This window comes from Ammospiza caudacuta, chromosome 4 (genome assembly GCF_027887145.1).
Source record: "Ammospiza caudacuta isolate bAmmCau1 chromosome 4, bAmmCau1.pri, whole genome shotgun sequence".
NCBI classification, from domain to species: Eukaryota; Metazoa; Chordata; class Aves; order Passeriformes; family Passerellidae; genus Ammospiza; species Ammospiza caudacuta.
The window spans coordinates 46,187,848-46,212,684 of NC_080596.1; the positions used below are offsets into that span (position 1 = coordinate 46,187,848).

General features: G+C 37.4%; 1 protein-coding gene across 5 annotated transcripts in view; it reads right to left on the minus strand.

Annotated features, from left to right (window-relative positions):
* Positions 1 to 12,954: 12,954 nt before the first annotated feature.
* The window catches only part of SORBS2 (sorbin and SH3 domain containing 2), a 144,901-nt gene continuing 133,018 nt past the window's right edge, over positions 12,955 to 24,837 (minus strand). For 4 of the 5 annotated variants that reach the window (XM_058804279.1, XM_058804278.1, XM_058804276.1 and 1 more), the window contains 3 exons: positions 18,648 to 18,697; positions 15,787 to 15,893; positions 12,955 to 14,991 (listed from right to left, as the gene is read on the minus strand). In XM_058804279.1, coding sequence (XP_058660262.1) covers positions 14,930 to 14,991; positions 15,787 to 15,893; positions 18,648 to 18,697 — 219 coding nt within the window. In that variant the 3' untranslated portion in view covers positions 12,955 to 14,929. Of the gene's footprint in view, positions 14,992 to 15,786; positions 15,894 to 18,647; positions 18,698 to 22,200; positions 22,309 to 24,299; positions 24,411 to 24,837 lie in introns of all 5 variants that reach the window. The other variant, XM_058804275.1, reaches the window with a different exon arrangement.

Consider the following 24,837-nt stretch of genomic DNA (forward strand, 5'->3'; position numbering starts at 1 on the left):
TTTTTTTTTCTTTCCTCTCTCTAATTACAAAAAGGAAAAAAAAAAAACCAAACCAGAAGATTTGAAAGGCAATACTGACTTGATGCTTGTCACATAAGGCTGTTTTGTAGCTCCTTTTCAATGACTGCTTTTAAGAAACTCCTTCACCCATTTAAATAGTATGTGTACATTTTTTGGCTTATCTACCTAGACCACTTCTGTTTTTACGTACTAGACCAAAATGACCAGCTGAGCTGGATTGAAGCCAGAGACTTTTATCCACTGGACAAAGGTATATTCCTTTCAGTAAAATAAAGAACATGTTCTTTTTTTTGTCTGGTTTTAGGGCATCATATTTTCTTTCATAATAGTTGTAACTATGAAAATAGATTTTTGTAACTATGACACAGTGTGCTATTTCCTCTTTTTCCCTCTTATATCACTGAAGCTTCTATATAATAAAACAAGTATTTAAAATAGATTTTTAATAGATTTTCTTGTTTTGTACTATAGGTTCATTGGTGTTACAACTTTTTTTACTTGCAAATTCTGCTATGAATTTATGTATCAACTATCTTCCCCAGAATAATAATGTAGTCTTTTGGTTTATAGTATGACTACCCAAATGTTTGAAGCAGGCTTTTGCTTTCCAAGTTGAGACTTCATTTGATTTTTGTGCCAAATGTTATTTTTCTATCCAATACAACCTGAAAGAGTAAAACCATCATTTTCCACCCGCCTCCTCCCCCAAAAAGGAAGGTGGGGGGAAGCTGTGTCAAATTACTTCGTGTCACTCAACTTGTGGAGATTTGGGAGCTGGGGTCTCAAATTAGGTATTGGAGTGTAGCAAGGTACACAAATCTGTCATTGCACACCGTGACACCTCTTTAGCTTTCAAACTCTAGCAATCAAACTCCTATGCCCATGGCATGCCATTGTTTTCCATTTTGCTAGCAAAAGGCAAACTTCTTACTTCACATCAGAATGTTTTGGATGCAATTTTCTTGTTTCTTCTCCCAGTATGTCCCTGCCTTGATGGAAGAAAATGTTGTTTTCCTTACAACTTGGCAGACTGAGAGTTGAAGGAAAAGGTTTTAAGGAGCAAATATTTAAAACCAATTCATCCTTCTGTAAACTCATGGAGTGCTCTGTTTCAGCTGCAGAACCAGAATAAACCTAGGTACAGGCAGAAACAAACAAAAAAACCCCAAACACTTCAGAGTCTGCATTTTATGTTATAAACCTTCTGTTTTACTTCAGAGCTTAGTTCATATCATAATAAACTATATTGGACTTCACTGTTTGTGAAGTTTAGACAGTAACAGTCTAGGATGTTAATGGAGCCTGAAAATCACTTGCACATGTGGAACAGCATGTACTGAAACTGGCTGTCCAGAGGTGAAAGGTCAGAGTGTTCCAAACAGCCTGTTTTCTATTTCAAAACTCATGGGTATATGAGAAATCTTTTTATAATAAATACTACTTATTTTAAAAGAGTTCCCAAGGCAAGAAGACTGATTGTATGCATATTTTGGTTTTTCCTAATTCCATTGTTAGGGAATGATTAATAATTTCGATCCTGGTGAACTTTTCTTATCAGCTTTTGGTTAGTGGATGTCTGACAAATTAGCAGTACCCTTAGTTTTTCCTGGCAAGGGAGAAATCCTCTCTTCTTTTCCTAGGTGATATGAGAGGCACCTCTGTTATTCTTCTCATGCATCTGGCAAGGAAGGGGGGAGTGGAGGTCTTGTACTCTACCCCTCTCCCAGGCATTAGAAATTCCTAGGCTGGAAATACTAGTGAGGTGGAGAAGGACATTCCTACAACTCCTCCCTACCTGCCCCAGCTTTATAGATGCTTTGAAGTAGTGATTTAGGTCAACTGACCTCTCATTTTAAACCTTTGGTTATCATTTTTACATAACTCTGGTACTTTTCTCTGCTGTTAAGATTCTGAGTAGTAAACGGAAACTGATAAGTATTTTCTTAAAATTTTTGTGTGCAGAGGATATGTTCTAAATTAACAAGCCAATAGGTGTAAAGTAATTTTTTTAGTGAAATAGTATGTTTCAGAGCTGTTTCATAAAATTCTAAGCAAATTGAAAATAGAAATGGAAATATTTTATTTTTAAAAGTTGTTTAATTACCGATGTGCTTGGTTTTCTTCTTAACTGATATTTGTGCACTGAATTTTTTCCCCTTGTTTTCTTTTTAATTAAAAAAAAATGTAAAGGAGGAGTTGGGGACATTTATAAAATAATGACAAGTGTTTTAAAAAAAATCTAAGGAGTATATTGAGTAGAATGAGATGCTGATGTCACATTAAGGTATTGAAGTACAGCTTACCTTAATTTTGAAAACTCACATCTATACCCTACATATGCAGCTCTGTGTTTGCAATCTATGCATGTATTGACTTTCAGTCTGTGTTGCTAAGACTCTGATTACTGTACTGGTTTTCTGAAGTGTTGCTTCTGTCATATTAATTCAATTTTGCCTGTTTTGCATGGGGTTTGATATGGTTATGACTAGGAAAGGAATTTGTTGTCCTTGATTGATTTCATTGTGAGCCTGATGTGTCAGCTCACATTTTATCATTACGGCTCCTGGCAAAAAAGTTGCAAAGCATTTCTCAGATTTTGTGCTTAATCGCCGTATTTCTCAAATTTCACTATTAATTTTAGGAATGTTTTCTGAGAGGCTGTTTTTCCTGTTGTGTATGGAAAAGTGTTTGCCCTTCTGTTCTGACAGCCTGCAGAAGTTCTGATGGAGAATCTTAAAACTGAGGAAGAATTTGTTTTTCTTTTCAGCTCATTCACTCATCTGTGGTTCTGCTCCCTTTAATAGCTGCAGTCAAACGTCATGTCCAAATTTGGCAAGCTGATGCCTTTTTTGTTAAAAGTTAAAGCCATTTTGGCATTGGAAATAAGATAAGCTCATTTCAAAGAACTGAAGTTGGAATAAGTTAGCAAGGCTCTGTGCCAGCAGATAAGTCCAGTATGCTTCATAAATTAACATGCTGGCACTTACATAATTTTTGAACATAAGTTGGCTGTTGCACAACTCTCTGATGTGTTTGCCATTCGACTTTACCTGAAAAAATAATGCACAGCAGTTGTTCGATTTATAGAACCTCTTTCATGAGGCATATTATGCTGCAGCATTTAGGAAATAGTCCAAATACTTCATTAGGTGTGCAATGACACGTACCTACAGGAAAGATAACATGCCTCTTCAGACACCCAGCACTGCCTCTGTAAAAGGCAAAGTCTCACTTTTTATTTCTACAAGAATTAGTCCTACTTCTTGATTTCATGTATGATTTTATGTGTTTAGCTATGTAATAATCTTTTATTGCTACATGGAAATTAACTGTGTCTTTTCAAGAGAAAAGCTTTTTTTTTACTAAAGGGATAGTGAAGAGATCAAGTGGCATCAAGACACTTGACTCTTGTTCTTTCCAAGCCTTAGGTGTAAAAGGTAAACATTTACCACTAGATTATTATTGCTTGTGTCTGTGTAGGCTAAAATACATCTCTGGATACTGTTAGTATGCCAGTGGTGGCCAACCATCTTTTTTTTGTGTATCATGGGTTGCATGATACAAGTCAAGTATTGGCAGGGCCCAGAAAAGAAGAGGCTGGAGGAAATGTGATTAGGACCAGGGAAATGGGCAGTGGAAGTGATGGAGGTAACATGAGGCCTTCCAGAGGGATATGTTAAATTGTAATTTAGCAGATAGTAATTTTAGATACTTAGAAGCTGTTGGCCAACTGTGTTTCAGGCATGACCCAGTCAGCTTCTCCTGTGGACATCTTTCTTAGACATTGCATCCTTTCTTTTCAGACATGTATTTTTGAATTGCTATTCAGGTCTCATTCATGGGATATGAATTACTGTATCTACACAACTCATAGACCAAAAGTGGCACAAAATGCTGTGGTATGTCCCTTCTATATTATTTATAATTAACCTTTTTCTGCTCCTTACCTAATCAAGATAAAAGGTTTCAGGCAAGGGAATGTATTGGGATTACATATGCTGCTGCTGGAGAAGGAGCTGGTTCTATTCAGTAGCACTAGATGCAACAAAAATTTCAGAGAATTTTGCAAAACTCAAGACTAAGAATAGATCCCTAGTACAGCTTGTGTGACTAGAGGAACCCATCAGGAACAATGATTTTTTGGATTGCATTTTGTCTAAAAATTAATAGATGACAAGAGAGAGCTTGTTGTTCTTGGAGTGGTAAAATTGTCAATGAAGATCCTGTCTACAGTATATGTCCCTCTCTATGGCAACGCTTATGTGTATGTATGTTTTCTCCCTTCTAATATATTTTTGTCAGTGAAAGTTATATCTAGAAAAACATCTGAAGTGTCAGGAAAAGAACAGTGATTTCTTGGTTAAAAAGAAAATGCTTATCCTTGTATGGTTGTGATTTGTATTTTATTCCTGCTCTAAGTTTTTAATTTTTTTCCATCTATAATTTTTAAATTATTATCTTTTGACTTATTGAGAAAGTCTTATATTGTAAATAACAAGTAATAAAAGTATGGGAATACTATGACTATTTAAAAAATACCTTTAGGAAAGGAAGAAATAAAGTGGGAGGCAAAGCTGCCCATCCTGTCTGGATCTTCTTCTGAAGTTTCTCTTAGTTTTCATTCTATGCAGTTCTTTTTAACCACACCTTTATCCTTGGCTGTAAAATACGGCTTTTGTGTAGGGCTCTTTGAATATAGCAGAGCAAAGTGCCTATATGCAACTGTACTCCAAATGAGTGAATGCCACTGGGAGTGTGTCTGGCATTTCCCTCAAGCTGGCTACAGGTTTTTTGGAGGCATGTAGGCAACAATGAACGATAAGGATTTGAACTGTGGTCCATGGTGGCTCATTCTGTATTGCTGTCTTTGGCAGGTTTTTCTGTCAACCCCTGTCTGTGAGCATTTGTGTCTATGAGAGAAAGATATCCTTGGGAACAGGTATTTAAAGTTGTTCTGTGTTAGTCTGCTGATCCGAGATCTCTATCTGGGAGGCTTGGGAAGAAGGGAAAACAAAAGTTCCTTCTGCCTTGAGCCTGAAAAAATATATGTTTTTTTTTTCTAAGTACAGAGCAGTCAAGTTTCACATGTTTCTTCAAAGCATGTGTCAAACTTCTAGATCAATACCTTGACCTATTTTGTGGTCTCCCAAGAGATAAGACTCCATACACAAACAAATGATGAGATCACATGTGAGATCACATGTTAGGTCATAGTCACTTGTAGTCCAAGTGCCAAAACTTCTGAGTATTTTTCTCTTAGAAACAGGCATCGGAATATCTTTTAATATGCAGTTGTTATCTTATGTTCCATAAAGTACCATATTCAGCATCTATTTTTCTTTCACTTTGTGGCTTGGCTTCAGCATTTTAACAGCAGTTGCTATGGCAGAGTTAGCCATGTTTATTGGGTCATGACAAACGGCAACAGCTGAAAGACAAATATTTTATTCTGTTTTAAGTATAAGGTGGGCCCTGAGCCAGAGATTAACAGCTTCAGAATATAGCTGGCCACAAAGCTGGATCCTCGGGTCCTGACGCACACTCTAGTTACTCAAGCAGAATGCTTGAATGTGGCTAGATACTGTAAATATTTTCCCCATTACTATCTCAATTAATCTCCTTCCGCTTGTTTAAAGGACACTGGCAGCTTGTTCGTGTCCATGAATTAGTTTCTTATCAGCAAAAAAAAAAAAAGCTAAATAAAAGTAATTAATTGTGTATTTCACACTTTGCTCTGACTGGAGTTTTTGCTTGATTATGTTCAGTGAATGTAGGGGTAAGTGCACAGAGTTGAGAAAACATTTGCAAAAACTGGCTGTATTGTGAAAAATGGTGAACTGCAGCGAGGATAAAAACAGCAGAAACTTAAGCAGGACAAATTTCTCATTTATCAATCACTTTATATGAAATGGTAGATGTAAAACTGTCAGATATCTACAAAGAGTCTTAAAACTGGTATTCATATACCCACTATTGCTATACTCCAGCATGTGGAGACTTAATGTAGTTCGTACCATAGCTGGGAATTTCTGTTCTTGAAGTTTGCTGGTACTGTGGAAATCCAGGCCAGAATTTGGGTGTAATTCCTTTAGGCTTTTCAAAGGGTAATCCTCATTCTACAATGTGAAGAAAATAATGGTATTTACAGGTAGTGCTTTGAAATGTGAGTAAAGTCTCCTAACAAAAATCTCTCTGGAAATAAAGACCTGAAAACCGTTTTGCTTGCAATCCTTTTTACTGACTCCCTTCAGCTAAGAAAAATCCCACCCAACAAACCAAACACCAAAACCACTGAAAACTAAAAACCTCTTCAGAAATGCAAAAAAAAAGTCTCCCTAAGACTGATTTTTTTTACCCGCTCTTGCCTGACCATTTTATTTCAACAATTTCTTTAGCATTTCTCAGAGCTTAAAAGTAACTTGCTAAAGTTCCCTTGTTTGAGGGAATGCCAGAATGTTTAAAGTCAGGATCTTCCAGCAACCTCCAGGAAATGTGCTGTGGGTGCTGTTAGCTAACTTAAGTTTTATGGCCTGATGCAGGAGACCTTCTCATCTTTGGAAGTTTTGGATTTCAGCAATGATGTCAAGTTGCTGAGGTATTTTGGTAGACATCTGGGTAAGGCAAGAACCAAAGTGTGAGAGCTTGAATGGAATAAAACAGAATTGCAGTAATTTGCAGTAGTAAAATGTTTCATATTCCATGGATGCCTTTCCCTCAATAGTAGTTTTGCCTCTGGAGCTGACAGGAAGAGGAGTGGTAGAGCAGGAGGAAAAAGTAGGGTAGGTCACTCGTATCAGGGGGGGGGTTGAGAGAGCAGCTGCATGGTGCTTACTTTCCAGCTGGGCTTAAAACCAGGACAGTCAAATTTCCAGCTGGACTTAAAACCATGCCCTTCAGGGTGGGTAGGCCTATAGATCCTGAAGGATTCATTTGGGTTTGCTGTAGCTGTTGATCTTACTCTTGACTCTTTTTAGTCTGGTCTGACTGTAATAGTTACCTTTCTGTGGCTTTCCTGGGGAGCTATCATTCATGGAATCACAGGATGTGCGTGCTGAAGGTGATGCCTTGTGAGGACACCTAGAACAGAGGCTAGACAGTGTTAAAGGAATAAAGTGGGTATTTATTACAAGGCCTTCAGAGGATACACCTTGGGCAGTACAAGAGCCCGGCTGTGGCTCCACCCAAGATGAACACTGATTCATGAGTTTTCACACTTTTATAAGTTCTGTTCCATTTACATATAGGGGTTAATTGTCCAATTACAGCTTCAGGTTATGAAGTCCCATCCTCCCAGGTTGCTCTCCTCTTTTATCTGTTGTTTGTAGTTTTTGGGCCTGAAGCTACAACAGTGTCCTTGGTTCTGAGGCTGGAAGAGGATTGTTTTGTCCTACTAAACTGAAGAGAACTTGCTAACACTTTGTATGAAGTTCAGAGTTACATATACTAATGTATACAGAATCTGGAAAATATGAAAGCTAAAACTTAAGGCATCAAAGGAAGAAGGCTGATAAGGCTGGCTCCATAACATAGCCAGGTATCCTGTTTCTAGGGCCTGAAACAGCTCTCCCTGTTTTTTTCTGTCTCTAATGTCCCAAATACACTGCTCTTTCTTCAGTAGTAGCCACCTCACCTCTCTGGTTTTGTTGTGAATGAGGGTTTTTTTTTTATTTGTTTGGTTTGGATTTTTTGTTTTTTTTTTTTTTTTTGAGTGGAGGACATTGAAACATCATCTCTTTCTGTAACTGAGGTACAGATGGGGAATGTATGTCTGTAAGTGAAACAATTTATTTGAATTTAGTGATGTTTTCCCTCCTGCATTAAAGCAATGGTTAAGACCTGAAAGGACCAAGGACATCTTAGCATGAATGCTGTACAAATAAGTTGCAGGTTTTCTGCCTTGAGGATTCTTGTCTTGAAGCTTGTGCTGTTTGTGACCTTGCAATGAAATAGATAAACAAAGGAAGTGTGTGTTGCAAAGAATGGAGAAAATTTGGATAGTTAGCAGTAATTTTATGATTCTGTGCACAGAATTTATCCCTGGTGTGTGCAACTGAAAAGTCAATTTTCTGTAACAGCTCAACCTGCAAAAGTTTTGTAGTTAAAGCTGCAATGGTCAGAAGTTATGTGATGCTGATGTAGGTTTGGGACAATTTCTTTCTTCCAACACTCTTCTTTAAAACTCCTTTTGACTGAAATGGTAAGTACAAATGTTTTGCACCCCTACGTAGCAGCATGCCTGTTTCAGAATGTGAGTATGCATTGGTGACTAGCAGAGGGGTTTCTTGTGCATCCTTGGTGTTTCCCTGTGGTTTTGACTGCATATGACTTTCATACTTTGTGCTTCAGATTGTCTCATGTGCTGTTTTATGTCTTGTACCTCAGAGCTGGCTGCAGGAGCAGTTGAAATGAATCTATAAATAGTTCCTTGAACTCTTCTATGGCATATAAATATTGCTATCTACTACCCCAGACGTCCTGGGCACATTCATTTGTCCTCTTTTATGGTGTAAGAAGGGAAGGGCTCATTCTCACCTGTTCAAATACTTCCAGTTACTTGTGAAAAAAACCCCTATCTTTAACAGATGAATCTGTGGTAGTGTAAGAAAAGCCTCTGGTGGGTATTAAGCCAGCTGGTATTTGTACATGTTTCACATTACAGTTCAGAGCACTAACTCAGGGAAGCATGAGTTGGGTCATTGCATGCTTGGGATTTATCTAGCAAATCACAGTGACAGAAGCGGTGCAATGACCCACTTAGAACGACATGTTCAGGCTTCTCAGTGTTCCCCATCTGAAGTGCTGGTTTCACTTGTGTGCTTAACTCAGGGGTGAGGAAAAGAATCACAGTGCAAAGGACTGAGGGCTTGGTTATTTTAATAGAGCAGTTTATTTCTTTGGTCCTTAAGTGGCACTTGTAGAAAGTCTTGAGATAAAATGACTCCATTTTATATTAATGTAAGATGGCCAAAACAATCTTAAAGGACCAGATCCTTTAAGGTATTAAAATAGCAAATTTCTCTTCCAGTCATTTGGAGCTAGAGCTTGGGCCCCAAAGTGGACATAGGTGAATACTGGGCCCTCTCTTGCAGAGGGAAACATTGGCTTGTGAGAGAGAAGTGAAACTCCTCCTTTTGGAGGGAACTATCAAGAGCCACTGCTTGTAACTCTTTGGTAATTCTTCACTGGTAGAAATAAATAATTACATTATTCTTGGGATGTTTTTAAAGTGGTTTACTGATTTATCTGATGGATGGAAAATGTAGGAGGATTACTTTGCTATTTGTTTATGGGGGTGATGAAATAATGGCTTCTAAGTTTGTTATTTGTGTTGGCAGCAAGAAACATGAATTGTTGAGATGTGAATGTCTGTACTGAGGATAGCAACGCATTTTGTGTTGTCAGTCAACACTTCCCCCCCTCCCTGCCCTCGTGCCACTTGTGATGTAATGCCATTCTGATCTAGTGGAACCCTCTGTGCTCCTGATTTCTAATTAGATGTGACATCATGATTCAAAGGTAGCTCAAAAAATTGGTACAGGATAGTTGTTATAGGCACTAAAGCTATTTTAGTAAGAACGCTTTCTGCTTTTTTTGTGGCATAAAACAATTGGTTACCACAAAACTTTGCTCCTTTGGGACTCCTGAGGAAAGAAAATCTAAATATCAAAAGGCATGTTTTTAACGTATTATATATGGGATTCTCATTGATGCACATGAAACAGGAGCTGGGAGTCCCGGGTGCAGCTGCATAGTGTAACTATTTGCAGCACATTTGCACTAGAAGTTGCACCTGCAGGATTGTTCAGGTTCTTCCCTGGTTTCATCACCACATAGTAACTAGAAGCTTTTGCTTTTTTTTTATGTGTCAGAAGTGACATAAAACCCATAAATGAGAGCCTAGCAGTCACCAGTATCACTGTCTTTGGCCTAGTTAGTTTGACTTATGGAAGTGGAAGCAGGGATTCATTGTGGATTTCTGTCATGTTCTGCATAGATATGTGTGAAAATATTTTTAATTTTCAAAGGAATGTGACTTCACTGTATGGATGAGAACAATAGATTCTATTGGGCAATCTTTAGCTAGGACTTGGGAACTTAACTGTCTGGCCATTACAGGGTGGATAACAGTAAAATGGCAATTTTTGCATCCAGTCAAATAAATGGCATGATGTTGATTGATTATTGATAGAGTTGCAGAAGAAAGTCTTGTTAAATTCAGCATCCCTATTTACTGTGTATGGATAAGGTACTGATTTCCATTGTGTTGGTCTGGCAGTTCCCTGCTGTGTAAAATGGATGCATTTAGGTGTTGGTCTGATTGGTATTTGCTAGTTGTAACAATGGATAAAAGAATTTTTTTAAAGTTAACTTGTCAGTTAAGTACAAAAAAAGGGAACACTCTACTCTGCTCTGCTCTGGGTGAACGGTTAAAGAAGTGGATTCTGGCCTCTGTGTGCCCTCACACTTTTCAATATAATAAAACCAACCCAAACTGGATGTTCAGTTGTTCTAGTGAGTCTTTCTTATGCAATTTTAGTTTCATGCTAACACAGAAATTATTACCGATACTATGAGATCTCTTGACTTCAAAGGAGCTTGCTGTTAACTGGAGCAAAGGCAGGGTTTCACCCTGTAACTATTAATGCTGTAAGAGACTATACTTAGCAATGACCTAAGGTCTTTGTAGGGCTACTGACTTCATGTTTTCAGCTTCCCATGGGTTCATGCACTGCTTTTTCAAATGCACAGGAAGCACCTCGTGTTCCTGTCCGGGTTCTGTATATCAGCGTTTAAAAGGCAACTAGTAAATACCAGGCATGGCAGAATGACAGTGTGCTTTGCTTTGGCATGGGTGACAGAATGTGAGACCTGCTAGGGTGACCCTTTGCTTAGTTTGGGATATAGATCACTACCCTGAACTGCTCATGCATTAGTCTCCCTGGCTTGTTGACGTGTTATGGGCTGTCTTGTTTTAGGAAGCCTTTGCCTGGGCAGCAAATACTCCCTGTAGGGTAGGGACTGAGATCAACTGGTTTTTCGGGATGCTGGGGTTATATTACCTGTTTGTCTGTAATGTGCAACTCTGCAACAGACTTCAGTTTATTGCTGTGGCACTGACTTTTCTTAGTCTGCAAATCCAGCTGCCAACTCACAGCATTAAAGCAAATCCTAACAGAAATCAAGAAGCATGCTACATATGCTGACAAGAGAAAAAGAATTTGGTTTGATACATAATTTTCCAGAAAAATCAGTGAATATCTGAAGCTTTTAATTGATATGTTATCATCTTTTCCTAGATATTAAACTGACTGGCTTTTAATTCCCCAGACCTCTCTTGCTCTGGCTTTTTTTGGATGAAACACCAAAAAAGTGGTGGTGGGTGGTGGGGTGTGGCCTTCTTGGTTTTATAGGGGCCTATCCAAGGAAACTCAAAAAATTCCTTTTTTTTCCCCTTCAGTAGTGTGGTTGGGATTTCAGCAGACTTAGCAGAATTGAGTATGTTTGGTTTAACTGGATATACTTAAATATTTATCTACTTTTGGATGAAAACATTAAGAACTACAATCTTCTCCTGAAGTGTCAATGGCTTGCTATTCTCATTAAAAAGGCAAATATTTTCCCCGTTTTCATTCACTTTGCAATTAGCAGATGATTCTATTTCATCCCTTAATCACTCAGACCCTTAACCATCCAGAATTTCTTTATATTAATGAGACTATACTAACCAGCTGATGTTATTAGGCTAGTTTTTATAGAAGACTATTAAAGCACAGCACTGCCTGTTTCTGACAGTTCTCACAGGTACCTGGCATAAAGCAGGACTTCAGTGATGCCCTAAATGCCATACTGTGTCACCCAGCAAACAGGAAGGGCAAACCACACCATGCTGCAATGCCAGCATTTGGTTATTGGGCTGTGAGAAGAGATGCATGGGGTGGGTTTAAGCTAAATGAGCACAGGAAGGGAATGGTCACTTCAGTCATAGTGACTAAATCAGGCCTTGTCCTGACTGAAAGCACTCCCAGAACTGACAATTATACTGACAAAGGAGTTTCCGCTGGAGTTTACCAGCAGTCCTTGGTCTTAGCCTCCCTGTAGACAGCTATCACTTTCAGCTACATATTTATTATTTATTTAGAGGTTTTGGTGGGTTTGCATTTTCCAGCCCAGCAATTGTGAAGACAAAAGAGCATACATCAGACTTGAGGAAATGGATTATTCCTGTCCAAATGCAGGTTGCTGCTCCAGTGGATTCTTTAGTGGTAGAAGTAAACCATGCACAGCATTTGGGAAGAAGCAGCCTGGCAGGAATGGCCAGTGTGGCATGGTGAAGAAGGACTGAAGAGCTACTCTGAGGCTCCAGCAGTACCTGTGCAACCAGGCAGTGAAAAAAAAATTCAACAAACAAACCAAACACAAGCCCCCACCCAAAACCTAGAACCTGCTTTGCTTCTTGCTGTAAGTTTTTTTGGACAGTTGTTGCCAGGCAGAGATGTCCCAAGTGTAAAATCTTTCCCAAAAGCAGTGTTTTCCTCAATTTTCTTTCCTATGCTGTTATTTACCATGGGAGTTCTCGTTTTGCTTTTGTTGAAGGATTAGGATGTAAGAACTTCTGGCATGTATAAAGGGTTTATACATTGTGTTTCTCTGTGAAGGGTGGTTCTGGCAAGAGAAAAATCATCTCAAATTATGGACTTTCTATGCAGAAAGTCCATAATTCTGCTTTTGCATTCAGGTGTTTCAGGCATGACACAGAAGCTGGACCAAGCGAGAGCTGTGTGGGCAATGCTAGTGGCACATATATATAACTGCTGTAGGCTTGGTGGGGGTGTGGGGTGTGTGTGTAAGTACAAGGTGTACTGATATTTGCATATAAGCTTGAAGAGTTAAGCACTTTGCTACTTGTATTTGGAGAAATGATGGGGGAAACAGTTTTGTACTCCAAGCAAAATTTATTAGAAGTCTATTCAAGAAAAAAAACAAAAAACCACAGAGACCTTTTGCTTGTAGGAATTCAAAGTCAGTTACCTGAAACTCAGGTATGAAAAACCTGCATTTTTCTAAAATCAGATACAGAGTAGAAACAGTACTTTTTAAATATCACAGGCAACAGATATTTAAGTCCTCAATCATAAATGGCATCAAAGATAGTATTAATCTCACAGCAAAGCTGCATGCAGATCTAGTTTAAAATTGAAAGCCTTTGAAATATAAAGCTTTTGCCATGAAATCTGCAATAATAAAGGTATGCTGCACAAAGATGTTTCTTTACCTTTGCCTTAATGACCTTTCTCAGTAATAAAGACATATGTACATTTAGATTTGGCTGGTAAACCATATTTTAATTAATAAAATTTTGCATAAAAGGCTATCTTACAGAATTGCACTATCCAGATGTGCTTATGGTAAACAGAGAAAGAAAAGAAAAACGCATTGAAATGTTCTGTATGTGAAGAGGGCAAATAAGAAACTTAATTTTTTAAAAATCAACAACCAAATGGCTCTGTACAAAAAAGCAAAATTATGTACAAAATGCTACAGAGACTACATACATTTTGATAATTTTGATCCTTTACCCATGAAAAATGCAGCAGAAGCTTTTGCCATCTATAAGGTGCCAAAGAAACCAAATCCAAATTTTTATTTTCATAAAGCCATAGTCATTATCATCCTGTGCCTTAATTTCATTTGCTATTTATGCTTACCTTTGCTTATGGAAAATGTATGTTTTCAAACACTTGTTCATTCAGACAAAAAACCAAAACCCAACACCTCTAAAATATATTTGTTTTATTACTTGTGACTTCTTTTTTCTGTCTAAATTCCTAAAAAGAATGTGTAACTTGGGTTTCATTAACATACATACACATATATAGTGAAATAAATCAGTACATGATGCTTGTGAATATTTTTCAGGTGGCTATGTTAGGAAAGAAAAAAACCAAAATCCAACAACCCTTTGCACTAACACTGTTTACCTTCCTGCTTCTTTAATTTCCTGATAAGTAAAAACACTACCTCTTACACTTCATGTTGCTTACTATTACAACATTTTGATTACAACCATTTAATATCAGACATCAATAGCAGGTTATTATTGTCTATGCTTACAGCACTGTCTTGCTCTTCCTTAAATCCTCTTTCCCCAGTCTTTGTGCCTTTTGCACTTCTTACTTTTTAACAGAAAACACTACAGGTTCACTACAGTTTTCATTAGGGAAAAAAAGATAAAAGATGTAGCCAATACCATTGCACCCGTTCAGAACACTTGCAGTTCTTCCATTTTTACTTTGCTTGCTTGAGATTTTACAATCACTGTGCATTTGTTACAGCATACAAGTGCAGGCAAAAAGTCTATATTATAGTTTGTCATACATTGTAAACCAGTACAATAGGCAAACCCGTGACACAGCAATGTGGAAGCAACAAATGCTGCCAAGCTAATAAGACTGTGTAAAATCAATTTTTTAAAAAATAGTAAACAGCAACTTTCCTCTGTATTACATGCATGCTGAAAACATCCCACCAGACTTCATGGTAGTACCACAAATGTTCAAACCAAGATTAATTTTTTTCCCCCTTCCCCCCTACCCCCCCATGGCAACTCATTTATGTACCTGTCATCAGGTTTTTCCTACTGTGTTTCACACGAAAATACTTTAAATCAGGGAGTATTTAAATGTTGAAATGCTTCCTCTTGTCTCAGAAAAGCTTAGTTATTCACACTGTGGTCGTTGCTGTAATACTGCTGGGACGGTTTGGCGGGTGGGATGGGATGAGGGTGAACTAGATGGCCTCTAGTTGAGACTGCAAGCGAGAAAACAGAAGGCCAGCGTAGCATGTTTTCTAGCAGCTTTATGCAGATGTGTTGCAGAGATGCAGCATAAATAAGTAGGAAAAAAAAATTTCACAGCCTCTTGACATAGTTTCCAGGGAAAGTACCAAAGAATTTGGTTCTTCTTGAGGTTCCTGAAATTAGAAGCAATAGATGAAAGATGGGAATAACAACAGAAAATCACTATGTAAGCATGGCCTTAAAATTTTTTGTGTTTAACATTGCACAAGCAGAATGATGTAGAGTTCTTTATACTATATAATTTTAGTTGTGAGGTTTAACAAAGTGTAACACGGGAAGCAAAATGCAAATGAAGAAGCATATTTGACTAAATTGTTAGGCCTGATTAAAAGCTGTGCTAAAATTCTTGGTACATAGAAATAATTTAATTTCATCAACATAAAGTCTATTAAAATAATATGAATTTTTTAAGTATTAAGAACTTGTCAGTTGATTAAGTTAGCTGCTGTCTGCATGAGGGTTTATGAAATGATTAAGCCACCATATCTAGGCCTGGTCATGCAATGATCATTTGATCAGTAATACTTAGGTTTCACAAGTGGTCAATGCTGTGGATGTATTCTCACGAGAAGTGTTTAAGGTACCTGGCCTTTATAAAGAGAGAAGTAATACATGGTTCATTCTGTGCCACAAATGGCAACAATGCAAATTTGTTTAGAACTAGACTAACTATAAATAACAACAATCAGGAGTTGTGTGTCAATTTGGCATCTATAAATTTTAAAAGAAAAAAGTGCAAAATCACCTGCTCATTTCAGTGGATTTTGATTGGGATTTCTCCTGATAAAGCCAGGTTCAGATTTATTACACTAAATGCCAAAAATCAAGTTGTTTAAAAGACAATACATGAAGAGGGCAGCACAGGTCAGGGGGGGAAAAAAAAGAAGAGCAACCAAATCAAAACATACCCACAAACCATCCATCATCACATTTTTCCATCACATCAATGACATCTCCCTCTCTGAGCTCCAATTCATCTTCGTTCCTAGGGGTATAGTTATATAGAGCCTGAAACCTTAAATAGGACAAATGAGGCATTTTAAAAAGAAGTAAGAGTTTTTGCTCAGTAAGAGTTTTTGCCAAGTAAGCACTTTTGCTCAAGTAAAGGAGCTGGTTCAAACATTAAGAAGAAACACTTCTTGCAAAGAGAGGGGAAAAGGAATTTTTTTTGCTTAGTGGACTTGAGGGTTAGGAACTTATAGTAAATAAAACCTTCATTAGAAAGACAACTCATGAGACATTGAAGACTGGGTTTAAAGGCAAGTCTGATGGCTCCTCAACCAGTTGTTTCAAAAGCATTTTTAAAAAAATATTTTAGTGTTATTTTATAGCTCAGTAACCAAACAGAGGACATTTAAAGGAGAGTCTAGATGTGCTAGCCCTGTAGGCTGCCATGGTCAGCACTGTGGTTCTGCCTTTAAGCTCCAGAGAAGGCAGTAGCAGCACAAGTGAGGGTACCCAGCACAGCAGCTCTCACACAATGTCACTGGGGCTGGGGGAGCTCCCTGGGCCCTTCAGTGGCTACACAGATAAGCTATCTATGAGAGTGAGGGAGAGGCCTGGATCAAATCAGAGGACATAGGGATGGAAACTCAAACAATATTCAAACCCTGAGCTATGCTTCTACACCTGGCCAGGGCTGCAGATTGCAGGATGTAAGTGGATAAATGGCAAGAGGTGTGCAATTACTAAATACATTGTATTTCATTCCTTGCCAGCTTTAATTAACGTTTTTTGAATTGAAAGAATAAACTCTCAGTAGGGGGAACTGAAGGTTCTTGGGCTGACAGTCCACAGGAAGATTGCTGTAGAAGCCTGTGAATCCTGTATAGTCAGAATTGGCCTTTTTTCCTAAGCAACCGTGCCTTAGATATGACTGATGTTCTAAAAAGAAGCAGGGCACAACTGCAGAAATTGGGAAAGTGATATAGTTTTAATTTCAGATTACTGAAGCAAAACATAATTGTATCCATTCTTTTCTGTTAGAACAGTTCACAGAGTTTTAAACCTTAATACCATCATTACACTTTTCCCAGTACAAACAAGACAGCTTGCTCATTGATATGTTTATCATTCTGGCTAAGTTTTCATGGCTTAAATAAGATGTTTACTTCAGTAAAAAATTCCTGCTCCTGAAAGCCCAATTTGAAAATCCTGTATACAGACTGGTGCTAGGTTTAGTTTCATGATGTTTATCTTAAATAAATTACACTTATTTTTCACATTGCTGGTTCAGAGATTAGAAAAGAAGAAAATGTTCCAAGAAAAAAAAAGGAAAACCACCTTACTTTCTTGTCACTGGCAGTCATCTTCCCAAGCCCCAAAAGTCTCTTTTTATATTTTAATTACTCTAACAAAATGGAAAGAGACTGGTTGTTTAAGCAATTACCTTTGGTAATTTGTATTGCAGTAGTAAGAACAATCTGTGCAAAGAGCTAAGTGGCAATAATGTTTTCTGTTATGCTTATCATCATTCCAGGAAAGCAGAGCTGTGGTGATATTCCAAAAAATAATTAAATGCAGCTTCCAAAGGGAAAAGCTTTGCAGATGCAATGTGTCATGAATAGGATTCAAGCCAATTACTTACTCAAGTACAGTAACAAGAATTTACCAATGAGCTCTCTTTGTACTTTAGAAATTGAATCTTAGTAATTTCTAGATAATCCATCTTAAAAACTCCTTTGTAGTAATTTCATTCTCTCTATGCTAACCTAAGACTTTTGTAAGTATGAAAACTCTACTACCATCTACAATACTGATAGAAAGCATATTCAAGAGAATTTATATATAAATTTAAATATAAAATTAATATATTTATATTTTTAATTTTAGGAATCAATGAATTTAGTCATGAACTACTTATTGAAAAAAATGAATTAGAAAATTATTGCTTTCATAACTGAGTTAGGTGTTTCAGTATGCTTAACTATACCAACAGGAAGTTGTGGTTTTAGTGAGATTGAATATCCCAATCTCATTATGTATTTGTGGTATGTAGTAACTTTTGGCCCCTCTTTTTAATCTTTAAATGACTAAGGAAAACTTATAAATATTTTTAGACAATAAAGCTTAAGTACATTTTATGAAAAAATATCTAATGGAACATATACTGAAGTGCTCTGATGCTAAAGGAAGAATGGCTAGTGGTTTCAGTGATCACTGAAGTAGGACCTGAGTGCAAGGCTGGGGGGGTGGAAATCTCAAGACAATCTTGCATTTTAACTGTCAGTACTGAAATATCCCAAGCACTTAAAATAAGACTTGAGTTCTAGGTTCTTCTCCAGTTTTCAGAAAAGCTTTTCTCGTATCTCATATTTGAATTGCACTTGTAAATCACACCAAAAAGTGTGAGCCTGTGTTCCTGTGACCAACATTATCAAGTTACTTTTTTTCTCTCTATTCACATCCTGAACTGTTTCTGAATAATTGTATCAAGTCAGTAAAGCAGATCAGTTGAATCAATGTTGAATCTGTAATTGTCATTTTGCTGAGATGTAAAAGTGGAGAGAATAAAAAAAGTCAAAATCTCTTCTGTAAGTACAGAAAACAGAGAGCTGTTAAGTTGCCATGTCTGGCTGCACTGAATGTGAAATTAAACAAGGCTTTGCCCTCTGGGACCTTCCTGGCTATCTTCCTACATCATGCAGTTATCAATAAATCTGTGAAATCTCTTCATAATTGTACTTGGCAAGTAAAAAAATTATCTGATGACGTGCTGGCTGTTAGTTAAACGTTAGGTTTTGGTTTAGTAGACAAGAATTATACTTACGGTTCCCCCCCACCGTGTATATTTTCATGAGAAAGCACAGGGCGCTGTGGCTGAAATGAAATGGTTTGAAATGTAATAAAGATTTGCAGTTTAAGGTCCAAATAGTTGGATAGGGGTGTAACACATAGTTGCTCAAGAGTCCATGTTCTACCTTGTGTAAAACCATGGCCCATTATGCCCCCCTTCCAACTCACAAGAAATCCTTAAGAGACATGTCAAACAATTGAATCTTGGCACGTTTAAAGATCTGATTTTTGGAGGTCATAATAAAAACTAAACAAAACTGTGAACTTCATCAACAGTCCATTCTATTTATAGCATAGTACAAAGCTGGAATAGAACCCTGCTGCCTGTTCACTGTGAAACAGAAATAACATTAGAAAAAATCAGATGCAACTGATGAACATCATACATTTTTTGGATGAAATATATTTTAGATAAGCAGATAAAATCTCCTATACATAACGGCAGAATCTAGAATATTCACAGACAATCAACATACCAATTTACATTACACACACAGAGTACTAACTTGGCAGGCAAAACATGCTATGCTGTAACTAATTCTGTTTCATCTCAAGCCATGCAGGCTGTTGGGAGGCAAAGAACAGAAAACAATTTTGAAAGAATACATTTAATTGTGTGACTATAACAATTAACACTTCAACAGAAAAAAGTAGTCTGTATTTCCAGTGCAGAACTTTTGAAAGGAACTATGTTCCTTCTTAATGGAGCATTACTGAGCAATAATATTCAATACATCTGGATGCATGTAAATGAAAAATACTAACCTTCTACAGAAACCATATCCTGCTTAGAAAGTTATTGACTTATACTGATTAGAATCTGGCTGGGGCCAGAAAGTGCAGGAGCAGCTGCTTGGAAAAGCTCTTGATATGAGCAGGGATCGTATTCTCTGTTGACTGAGGATGCCCTCTGGTCACTCTGTAGAGACAAGTCTGGGAACCATATCTGTTTTGGGAATGTGGGTATCAAACACTGCTCACAGCACTTTCTTTCATGAATTGAGTAAACTGCAACCTGATCTTTAAGCCATGGAATTTGTCTTATTGCCCCATGGTTCTCTCTTGCTTTGACTATTTCAGTCACTCTTGAAGATGATAACAGTCTTCCAAGAGAGAAGGCAGCCGTAAACAATCCACAGGCTGATGGCAAAAATTGAACAGAAAAACACAGGATTTGGTTTGTTAGGTTTCTTTCCCCTCTTTTTCCTCTCAGCATCTCCAGATGGAATTAGTTAAATTTCTTTTCAGCAGTTTCTATGAATACATGCAGAAAATATTGTGAACAATCTGTACTTTACAGTCTGTAGAGTATAACTTTTAAAAGGTGCCTAAATTTGCAGGCAGATAGATTACAGATTTTTTTTTAAATTCATATTATTGAATGCTAGGTGGGAAACAGATTTTCAAAGTAAAAATAAAAATGTTTAAACTCTACTGTCTTCTCTCCCTCTTAACTCTGCCTCTGCCCATGTACAAGATGGATAATTTTTACTGAAGAATAAACAGTAAAGATTACAAATTAAACAGTTCTCAGTAAACCTCCTTCAATGGCTGGCTTGTCTAGCAAGCAGAGAATAGTCAAAATTCTTTGTATTTAGATTGGAATCTGCCCTGATTTGCTGCTAATCTTTCATCAGGTCTGTAACTGAGCTGAATGCCAAAGATAGAGATAAAAAGAACTCAGCCAAGGTTAAGGACTTCTCCTATAAACAATGGAAGTAAAAGTCCTAAACAATGCTACAAATGATTTAATGCTTTGAACATAATACCAAGCCAGGAAGAAACTGGGTAGGTTAGTATTATCATCTTTTTCTGCATAAGCTTCATAAAAGGTTCTATTGCTAATTAACCACTGTAGAAATAGATAAGAATCAAGGTGACTCATGATTTAACTCTAGGTTGTTGCTGCAGAGAAAACAGTCCTGTGACAAAATTACAATCTTGGAGAAATAGGGTGAAGTGATTGGTGGTATGTCTGAGCAGGGGGACCTTGGTGCTTGCTCTCTGTTTGGAGGCATTCCACAGTAATACCCCAGCTGACATCCAGAAGCTTTCTCCCTGTTTTCTTTCCCTAAGCTCTCATTCCCACATACAGCTGTATTGGCTAGACAAAGGACTGTTAACAAAGATTCCTCGTTTTCAACTGCAACTCAATTTACCAGACTGTCCTATTTGCTGGGAAATACTGCAGGACCTAATCCCAAAAACATTAAGGAGTGTGCAATCAAGTCAATGGTCCCAGCTGTAAGCCTGATTTTCATGCATGACTGACACTGCACTTACATATAAAAGTACTGTAGAGTCCTGAGTATACAAATTAGGTGCATGATATGTGCTCTTGTACTTTTGGAATTAAAGTAATAAACACTTCACATTGACCAATAGACTCCTCTTAATATACTGGTTACATTTCATTCATTTGGAGTAATGTGCAAAATTGAAATAGGGCCTAATCCCTTTTTTACAGCTCTCATTCCTAGTTGGCCTTTCTGTTAGATGGTATTTGATTGCTACCACAAGAATTCTGGCCTTCCTAGGATTGAACTGTCTTTCTTCATTAGTGAAGAAAACGCTGTCCCCTCAATACCTGGAAGCAAACAGAGGCCTGCCAAAAAGCTAAAACTTTGGAAGTTACACAAACCTGCCTATCTTAAACTAAGATTCAAATTTTAAAAAGGGAGACACCAGAAAGATGATCACCTAAAATCAGCAGCAACAGTATGGAAAATAATTAATCCCATTACCAGTTTTAAGACCTAAAGTTAAGAAACCAATGCAAAGGACAAATAAATCCTGAGCTGAAAGTGAAGCATAAACCACAAATTCTCATTCTCATATTGTTTAGGTTGAGGGTGGGTTTTTGTGCTTGACTTTTTGTGGGGTTTTTTTTCTCCTTTTTCATGATGTAGATTACCTTTTTGAGCAAAATCCATGCAAATTCGAAACAACTTGACTTTCTGGCTAGGTGAAAGAATTAGAATTATGTTACATTACAGATAAGAAGTGAAAGGTTAAAGAGTATTAAAATCTGGAATGCTTGGATAAAGAGGACAGTATTGAGTGAAAAAAAATGTAGCAGGAGCAAAACATGTTGAAAAGAAGGACGTGGATTCAAAACAAAAAATTCAGTCTGTATACATGCTAAAGCCTGTATATATGAAATGGAGAATAAATTTTTTTACTGTTAGAAGCTGTAATTCTAATAAATAAAAAATACTTTGAAAGAGAGGAGTAATTTTAATAGAACTAGACTAACTATAAATAACTAAATATAAACACCTTGTAGCACTGGAAATACCATGCAGTACTGCAGAGATGCAATACACCAGTGGATTTATATAAAAAGTTCAGGCACACACAGACCTGTTGCCTTTACTCAGTCATAGCACAGAAGCACAACAGGAAGAAAACACAGCATACTGATAGTATTGAGACACTTGGGTAAAAGCAAAATACTGAAAGACTAGACACTGAGCTCCTTGTCCATGGAAAAGCTGTTATTGCACACTGGGCATCCAGTACCATACCCTGTGTGAATAGCTGTGACCTCTGACAGGTGAGCTGCAGGATCTCTTAGTCATCACTGGGCTACGAGGAGGTTTACCCATAACAAATAGCTCCCTCTTTAAATTAGCCTAGAAGAACCACAAAAACTTTGTCAAGCCAGAGTTTAAGAATGAAGCACCATGGGATTTTTGTTGCTTCATTCCTACATGCAAGTCAGACATGCTTTTCCTGATAACAAAAAGCAATTGTTACAGGTAGGAGGAGTACTGTTAGTACACAGTATTTTCATTGCTACCACTGTATCTTTTTTTCCCAAAGGTTTCCTGCTCTGGTACACGCCCTTACACGTTACAATTGTAAGATGAATCATGTATAGCATATGCAATTGGAACAGTTATTGCATGTGTAGCCCCTGAAGTAGCTCAGATAATAACACAGAAAAGCTCAATAGCATAGAGCAGAAATGCTACCTTAGAAATACCAATGGTGGATGTAATTCCTTGCTGTTAAACAGAACACACCCCATGGATTTGCATTTAGAAAGCAAGTAAATACTTGGTGGAAAGTACTTCATGAAAGTATCCTCATTTTGTTAGCATCACTACAAATCAGCTTCATGTTTGTCAGAATTCAGTTATTAAAGGAGTGTGTGTGCAGCCCATGTGAAATCTCATGGGCAGGAGTGAGCTGGGGGGAATGTGAGGAGAGCAGAGTGATATATTGGAAACCTTTTCTTAGGTATTTCTCACTGTCAGTAGAATGTGACTAAACAAAAAAACCCATCCCCCTCTTAGGAGAGGAGTGAATAAAAAGAGCAAAAAAAGATACCAAGAGAGGCCAAGGAGGCAGAAAAATGTCAGCATTTCTCCTTATGATGTGTCTTCAGACTTCTTTTTTTGGAGCACACATCCCTCCCACCAACAAAATGCAAAGTGCTCCTTGTATTCCATTTAGTTTTAAGCCACATAGCAAATATATATATATGTGTGTGTGTGGGTGTACATATGTATTTTAAAATTAACAAAAGTTACTGAAGTTTGCAAATACTGTTTCTAGAACATATATTCTTTCTATTTATTTTCAGCTTGGATTAAAACACTTTGCTCAAATAAGGGCAAGGAATATACAGGTCACCTAAAAAGAATTTCAGTGTAGATGAGGAATGTTCTTAATTTTTCTGGTTAGGCTAAGCAAAAGCACCAAAAGCACTCTACCAACTGCTACATTATTAAAAGCTGCAGACACAAGTGCAGCATTCTATTTTACTCTTCTTTGAGGTGGAACAAACCTAAGCTCATGACAGATTCATGCCCTGGAAAAAGCCTTATGTCTCTTCCCTGCTTCAGAAAAAAACCCAACAGATTTGTTGATCTTAAGACCTCTTTAAGTCCATTATGTCTGTTTTTTCTGTGAATGCACATTGTAAAATGGGGTAGATCTTAAGAAAAAAAAAAAAAAAAGAAGGGCATTTATGACATAGATGTAATGATGGAATGATCACTTTTCTAGGATAGTTTCTCTTTACGTTACTTTTTCTCCTATTCATGAGCAGACAAATCTTCTGGAAGTTAGCACTGCAAATTAACTTTGTCTTTCTAGAGCAAGTTTTCATTTTTCTGCCACAGAGCTTCAATGCTGACACAAAATGTAGTCCAAAATGAAGAGGGAATAATCTTTGTCCGGTCCTTGACTAACAGAATTGGTATTTAGAACATGACCCTCAGCAGTGGTGCTTTCCTGTGAAATTTATGACTTTTCTTCCAGGCTTTGGATTGAAATTGAAAACACAAATGTTATCTAGTTTCTGCATAGTTGAATACAGTTCTGTTTCATTCAATAACTCAGTTACACTGCTGTCCTGGTATGAACCTGAAATTGAGTAGAAGGCTTTCTGCTTTCCTATTATTGGTATCTCCTTAAACTATTGAATTGTATCACAATGGTTATAGCTTTACCTTGTGTTTCACTTGAAAAAGGCCTATCAATCCTCCACTTCTTATGTTATTTAATATTAGTAGAGAAAGCAGTACATCTGAGAAGATCAAACTCAGTGTTAGCCTTGCAGTTATTTAATAGACACGAAGCTTTACAACAATCCATATTCAAGGGGTGCAGTTACCTTTAACTGTAGTGAGTCTTTCTCCTGCTGATGTAAGGGTTTAGAGAGGAGAGGAGCTGAGAGGGAAGCAGTAGACAGGGATATTGTAGGAACGGAGTGGGAAGTAGGTGCCTTGGCAGAGGGAAATGGAAGATTAGAGGAAAGATGGAAAAGAGGATCAGTCTCTTGATGTTCCAGCAGAAAGCAGAGCTGGCTTAAATGTTTAAGAAGTATGAGAAGTAGTTCTGCTATAAAACTGTGTTCCAAAATCAGCTGAAGGATGTCAAATGCTCAGTAAGAGGACATGTAACTAACCTCAACAATCACAAATCTCATGCTAATCTTATTATTAGTCATCTACTTTTCTGGAAGACATCTCTTGCCTCAGAAAGCATTAAAACGATGTCATTTGTGGCCATGGATTTCTCCTCTATTCTTAATTTTTCTTCTTTGTTTTTCAGGTCATTTAAGGGTAGAATGTAATTAAAGGGCAAAATGTAATTAAATAGTTTAACATTTGGTCTAAAACATATTGTCCTAAGCACCTGACATGCATGCT